Raw genomic sequence first — 7,723 nt, 5'->3', positions numbered from 1 at the left:
CAAATAAAAAAACGTATTTTTAATCTTATTTGCATTTCTTTTTTTGTACATATGTTATCATTTCTACCTCCGGTGAGATATACAGCCATTCATATTTTCACTCGACCTGTGTCATTGACACATTTTCTAAATATGTAAGGCGGCTCGAAATCTCTAATTAATTGTTACGTCTCCTTATACTAAACAGTAATTAATCTATCTGCACATTTTCCCTGTAACTACACGATATCTTGCTTTTACTGGTCACATTATTGAAAGCAATTACTATCCTATATACGGTGCCATAAACAAGCACAGCAGATGGCCCATACTATACTTAATACTATACATCACAGAACTACCTCAATAGACCTACATCACTTCAATAACTACTCCCCTACATTCACATCAATAAATACCTCGCCTCTACATCACATTTCAATTAACTACCTCAATAAGCTACATCACATCAATAACTACCTCAAATCTACAGCACATCAATAACTATTTTTCCTCAAATAGCTACATCCACACAATAAACTACCGTCAATAGCTATCAGCACATCAATCAACTACTCAATTAGCTACATCACATCAATAACTAACCTCGCCTAACATCACATCATCATAACTACCTCAATAGCTCACATCACAATCCAATAACTACCCCCACTCCGACCAAACCCTCCCCTCCGCTACATCACATCAATAACTACCCTCAATAGCTACTCACATCAATAACTACCTCCCCGCTACATCACCATCAAATAACTCACTCAATAGCCCTACACTACATCAATAAAAACTACCTCCCGCCTACATCCACATCACGGAGAAACGCCTGATTAACCTGACTTATACTCACTCACAGCTACAGGTATAAAATATAATTTCCTCGCCAGTTCGAGGAGAACCTTACTCAAAAAGGAGGATTTGTTCGTCGTCATGCAATTATCGTGAAATTACCCAAACACACACAGTATACCTACACACGCACGTTTGCACGCGCACGCGCACGCACGTACACGCGCAAGCATGCACGTACACGCACATACCACGTATTGCTACACGCACACACGTACCACACACACACACACATCACACACACACACACACACCACACCAACACCACACACACACACAACACCACACACACACACCAAGCACACACACACACACACACACACACACACACACTACACATAACATACACATACATACACACACACACACACACACACACACACACACACACACACAACACACATCACACCAACACACACACACACACAGCACACACACACACACACCACACACACACACACCCACACACACACACACACACACACCACACACACACACACACACACACACACACATCACCACATCACACGACCGCGCTTAATTAGAATCTTTTATTAATTAATTCCACTTTTACTTCTACTAGCAGAAACACAAACATATGAATCACTCAAGCCAAAGATGTAATTCTGCCCCAACATCTGTAACACATCTTACGCGCTTTAATTAACTTACACGCTTATTACACGAGAAGTCAACACAAGCGAGAAACCAATAGACAAACACCTGCACACACTTTGCTTTCCTTATTAGCCACTTATTGCACAGCGTCGTCACGTACACCATGCGTCCAAGTTGCCGTGCGTTTCACCCCGTACACGGTGCGGCACTCCTGCGGTGTATACTACCCGTGGGGATGCGTACCCCCCGCTCCCCCCCCCCCCTCCTGGCTGCGTGCGGTTGCGTTTGCACGATACACGGTCGCGGCCATGCGCGCGTAGGTCACGGCGTTGCGGCGTGTCCATCGTACACATGGCTGCTTGCACTGCCGTGCAGTGCCGTGTGCACGCGAACACATTATGGTCCTCCGTGCCCGTGCGTGTGCCTACTACACCGTGTGCGTGCATGGTCCGTACGTCGTCGTGCTTGCTAGTGCGGCGTTCTGCCCACGTACAGGTGCTGCATGCGCCTGCGTTAGTACGTGCGTGCGTGCGTGTGCACCTACACATGAGTGCATGCCTCGTTGCGTTTGCACCTACACGTATTGCCGTGCTGTGCGTCGCCGTTACGGACCCGTGCCCGTGCCATGCGTACGTGTAGTGTTCGTGTGGCTCGCTGCTGTTTGGCACGCCTCTACCAGCGCGTGCCGTGGGATGCGTGGCATGGCGTATGCCTGTCACGCGCGGCGTGGCACGGTCCCCCCCGTCTTGCACCGTACCACATCGCCGTGCCATGCGTGCTGCGCTTGCCACGTACCACGCTATGCTCGTGCGTGCGGTGTGTACCCGTACACATGCGATGCGCGTGTGTGCGTGCGTGTACACGTGGCACCGCTGTCGTGCGTCGCGAGTGCGTGTGGGCATACATGTACGCTGCATGTGTGCGTGCGTGTGTAGCGTGCGGTGTGTCAGGTACACGTAGTGTGCATGCCGGCCTTGCGTGCCACGTTCCCACCCGTCTTCGTCCATGCTGTTGTTTTTATAATCTAGACTGCATCCTGCATATACCCGCAAGAAACTACTGCAAACCTCAACCAGTCAAACATGACGCCGTCTAGTACTATCACTCAATGATGGTTCCACCCCCCTTATTAAGCTCTCATTTTCCCGATATTACACCTTACTTAAACGTTTGCCTATGTCTATCTAGTCAGCCTCTCTGCCCAACGTGATCGCTGCCAGACTTTACTAACCGTCACTTCGTCCCCTAACTCTCGGCCTTTATATCGCCCCTTATGACGATACGATCGGCCTATTTCGCTATTACCTGTATCTTTCCACACTGACCCGGGTTGATTGCGCAACCGTTGTAACACCTCTAACTCCGCGGCGCCAACCCCTGCGAACAAAGCTAGCTGCTAACCCCATTATAGCTACTTTATTGCACAGCGTGTCTCGGCAGCTAATTCGTATACGTATTGCTATGCAGCACACTACCTACCCACCACCTATTATCCAGACTTGAACCCCTCCGACCAGGGCCGGGTCACTACCAGGCCGCGATTCCTTGAGTAACCTATAACACGGCCAACCTTGCACCTACTCATACTATAATAGCAACCACGGCAACCCAAAAAACCTTATGAAACAAGGAGCGACTCTGCCTGACGTCACGTGCAGAGGCTTCGATATTTAGCCATGAATGCATGGATCAGTGTAAGGAGCCGGCTGCCGGGTGGGGATGCGTTGAAAGCAAAGTGGAGTGGATCACTGCTATATAATAGGACTGCCTGGAAAACATTGAAGCGGCATTGCGAGTTGCTGCTGGAATGTACAATGAACTAATCTATCGTTCCGAATAGTAGCAAATATAAACACAACTCGTGATCTATGACGATTTGTGATATTAACAAATTAAATATTAGAAACTTGCCCTGCGAGTAATCGTAAATAATCCTCAAATGGCCATCTGCTACTTTATATTTATCTGATTATATATATATAATATATATATACTAATAATATATAATAATATATATTGGGCTCCCATGTGTGCGCGTGTGTGGCGCCGCGTTCTTCTCTTGTGCCTGCATGTCACTCCACGTGACCACCCTCTCCCCCACCTCTGTCCCTCGCGCCCACAATTCCTTGCCGCCTACCCGCACGGGGGGGGGGGGGGCCCCCCGCCCTTCCCCGCCCGCGGCGCCCCGTGTTTGTGTGCCTGTCTGGCTGCGCGCGCGGCGCGTGTGTGCCCGCTGCGTTGTGTGTCTCACCACCTCCCGCGCTGCTTTGCTGGGTCGCTGTGTGTGTGTCCCGTGCGTGCGTGCGTGCTGTGGTGTATATATTCGTTGCCGCGGGCTGTGTGCGCTGCGTGTGTTATATTGTGTGTTTGGTGTGTGCCGCGCGTGTTTTTGCCTGTGCGCCCCCAGCGTCTTCCGTGCGCGCGCGCCTCCGCGCGCGCGCGCGTTGTTGTGTGTGGTGTGTGTGTGCGCGGGCTCCTGGTGTGCGCTTGCGTGTTGTGTGTGTGGTGCGGCGTGTTTCTGCGTGCCGCGCTGTGCTGCGTGTGGTGCGTGCGTCTGCGCGTTTTTGTGTTGCGCCGCGTGTGTGCGCCCGTGTGCATGCGCGGCGTTTCGTGCGCGAGGTTGTCGGCGCGTGTGTCCGTATGTCTGCGGCGTGAAGTTTCTGTGCACCGCGTGTGTATTGTGCTGTGCGCCGCCCGAGTGTGTGTGTCTCTGCGTGCGCACTGCCGTGCGGTGTGTGAGGCGTGCGCGTGTGTGCCGTTGCTGTGTGTATACACAACTCTATTGTCCTTGTGCACATTAGGCCGCGCCGTTTGCCGCCTAAGATTGCTGGACGCATTCTAAAAAGACCGCATTGTCTTTTAGACGATAGAGAGTAAACATCAACATTGAAGTTTCGGTACTAAGGACAAACTTGCTATCATTTTATTATTAAAATGGCGCGAGTGCCTGTTGTATGCAGCCGCCGTGAGTGAATCAACACGCTGCTACACTGTTTACTCTTAAATGTATATGGTTGTATATTAATGTTTGCGAAAAGAAATCTACTCATCGTAAATAGTCAACGAAAGCGAATTTGACAATAGAAATAAATGATGCTTTTTATGCACCGATAGTAGAGAAGGAGCTGCGCTGAGATGTGTAATTTTTTAAATATTTTTAGACAGTGCCAAACGGCAGCAGACGATTCAGGAGACGTCGGCGGTGACGCACTAAAAGCGCCCCACGTTAGATTAGTGTTTACCAAAATATTAATTTAATGCATCCAATCGTAAATTTTTTCAATTAAAATGACATTTATGTATGTACCTGTATATTATTTAAATAAATAAATAAATATATATATATATATATAACATTGTCATTGTTGCACTCTATAAGAAGCGTGTAGATACCGGTACAATTTAAGACCTACTACTACTACTACTACTACTACTACTACTACTACTACTACTACTACTACTACTACTACTACTACTACTATTAATAATAATAATAATAATAATAATAATAATAATAATAATAATAACAATAATATCAACAACAACAATAATAATATATGAGTATGTAATTAGCATATACACTGACTATTGTAAAAGTATCAAGGAAGTTTGAAGAGGAGTAAGAAACATGAATGTGCTTCGCTGTGTTCCGTCTCAGCTGGCTGACCGCCGGTCAGTGTATCGGTTAATAGGCGAAGGCCAATGTCCACGAATCTTCACACGTTTTCTCGGCAAGGGCGAAATGTGGGTAACTAGGGATCTAGCGCACGAAAATAAAAATAACGCTGTACATTTTAACGATCAATTGTGTTCGAGATTCGGCTGTCAGTTTATCTTGTTCCTGGATCTGGTTGCTTGCTATATAGGGTAAGTCCATCTGTGTTAAAACGGACAAAGAAAATGTGGACTGCGATGAATAAACCAGAATGTGATTTGTGTATGATCGATCTATCAGATAAGATGCCTGGAATTTTTTTAAACCCACTGCGAATAGCTGTAACGCGCGGAATGGGTAAAGCATTGTGAGGGACTTTGTGGAGTTTTAGCGGAATTTTAAGAATATATCAGTGGTAATTATCATGATGATTCGACTGTAAAATTACACAAGCGTGATTAGGAACATGGTGACAATGCACGTAAACAGGTTACTATGAATAGTTTGCTGAGAAAAACATTTTAAGTGCGTAAGTCTTTACGTTGCAGTAATTATTAAATAAGAATGAATTGAATTCACACAGAAATATATACATTCAATTCAATGAATGACATGAAATTTAACAACGCACGTACACGCACGTGCGCACGCGCATATACACACGCACGCGCATATACACACGCACGCGCATATACACACGCACGCGCATATACACACGCACGCGCATATACACACGCACGCGCGCACATACATGAGTATACACGCCCGCAAACACACGTTCACAGGCACACACACGCGGGCGGGCGCATCAAAGAGCCGTCCTAGTTGATGCATGCTCGCACGTATCTTATCGATATTCGTCAGCGATAACTTTCACTGAACCGAATTCTCTAGATCGGATCAGGCATCTGCCTTTCACGCATAGGCCTATATATCGGCACTAGTAAGTCAGATACTGACCCACATGTTGGTCATTCATAGGCAGACTGTTAGCTCAACACACATGCACATGCATACATCCACACTTAGATCCTGCTGACTGAACTTGAATGGAAAGTGAGAGGTGTTTGGGAGAATGGCGCAGTCCGTCGCACGCCAGGTACAAGTGGGTCAGGCAAACTATCTTTGCAGCATCCGCACGGAATCGCGGTCAACAAATCTGCTTTCGAAGTATAAAACGACGCCATCGTCCTGCAAGAAGCATCAGTAGTGACGCTCGTCCCGTTGCCATCGCATCTCACATCACCGATAGATCGTGAACAAACATCGCTTATAAGGTTAGCAACATCGCCATCGTTACTTAGAATTATCTCGCATAGTATTGCGTGGTTCGATAAGTTGTTCTACGTGTAATTTTATAATGTAGTTTTTAATGTAGTTCGATAACTAGTTCGATTAGTATTCAATAACTAGTTCGATATGTGGTTTGGTATGCAGTTCGATAAGTATTTGATAGCCAATTTTACATGTAGATCGACATGTAGTTTGATAAGTGATTGGACAAGTATTCGATACCTAGTTTGATAAGTAGTTTTATATAATTCAACACGCATTGAATAACTAGTTCGATATCGTATAGTAGTTTAATGGGTAATTCGATAAGTATTTTGATAATCATATCGATATCTAGTTGGATAAGTAAGTTTGGTATTTATCGTATGGTATGAGTAGCATTGGTATGAGTAGCTCTTTATAGCTGGAATGTTTTGGTGTTCTAACACAGAGCCGGGAAAGGACAATGTGTTGTTAATTTCTAAGCGTACAGCCACTGCCATCTATATGAAAATATAGCAAACGTGCGGCGAAAAAGTTGCCACGAGTATATACTCGGGGGACGTGTGTTTTGATTGTTCGAACGAGTATATACTCGGGATCCGCGGACGTGCGTTTTGATTGTTCGAACGAGTATATACTCGGGATCCGCGGACGTGCGTTTTGATTGTTCGAACGAGTATATACTCGGGATCCGCGGACGTGCGTTTTGATTGTTCGAACTCGGGATCCGTGCTGAACGTGATAATGTGGCGCTTTCGCTCTCATTGGCTCGAGTTTTAGAAGAGTGATGTGCATGATTTGCTTATATTGTAGAGTTCTTACTCAACGCTCCATTGCTGGCAGCGCAACCGCAAACTTCCTCACGTATGCGATAGTAATTAAATTAGGCTCGGTCATCTTGGAATAATTATATTTAGTTAGTATATAATAATTAATTTTACCAGTTTACGATGCTATTCAGGTGACTTTTCGTCATATCGTGCGGTTTGCGCGTTTTAACCTAGATCTTTCTCTTTCTCGATTATTGCTGAAAATGAGGTTATTATTTGTGTTTCAGGGCGAACACAAGTTTTGAGAATGGGTTTTCTCAACTGGGCAGTGATTGGAGTTGCTCTTTTAGCGACGGTAAGTGCTGCCCTCTATTTCCTAACCATTCCATTTACTTGTTTTGTTGAGTGCGGTTTATATTTTACAGCGAAATAAGAATAAATTCATATACAAACTAGGTCAGATGCACGGAGGGGAGAGGGTAAATTTCTTGTTATCTGAACGTGTTGACTAATCTGCGATCTCACCATCTCTCTCTCTCTCTCTCTCTCTCTCTCTCTCTCT

General features: G+C 45.8%; 1 protein-coding gene across 1 annotated transcript in view; it reads left to right on the top strand.

The window, feature by feature from the left end:
• Positions 1-6,318: 6,318 nt before the first annotated feature.
• LOC106818242 (glycine-rich protein DOT1-like) overlaps positions 6,319-7,723 on the top strand; it is a 4,089-nt gene continuing 2,684 nt past the window's right edge. Inside the window, exons 1-2 of the mRNA XM_014822963.1 lie at positions 6,319-6,393; positions 7,449-7,516. Of these exons, the coding sequence (XP_014678449.1) occupies positions 7,469-7,516 (48 nt within the window). The 5' untranslated portion in view covers positions 6,319-6,393; positions 7,449-7,468. The remainder of the gene's footprint in view (positions 6,394-7,448; positions 7,517-7,723) is intronic.

The sequence above is a fragment of the Priapulus caudatus genome, unplaced genomic scaffold (genome assembly GCF_000485595.1).
Source record: "Priapulus caudatus unplaced genomic scaffold, Priapulus_caudatus-5.0.1 Scaffold2109, whole genome shotgun sequence".
Taxonomy (NCBI): Eukaryota; Metazoa; Priapulida; class Priapulimorpha; order Priapulimorphida; family Priapulidae; genus Priapulus; species Priapulus caudatus.
This window is presented reverse-complemented; position numbering and strand designations above follow the sequence as displayed.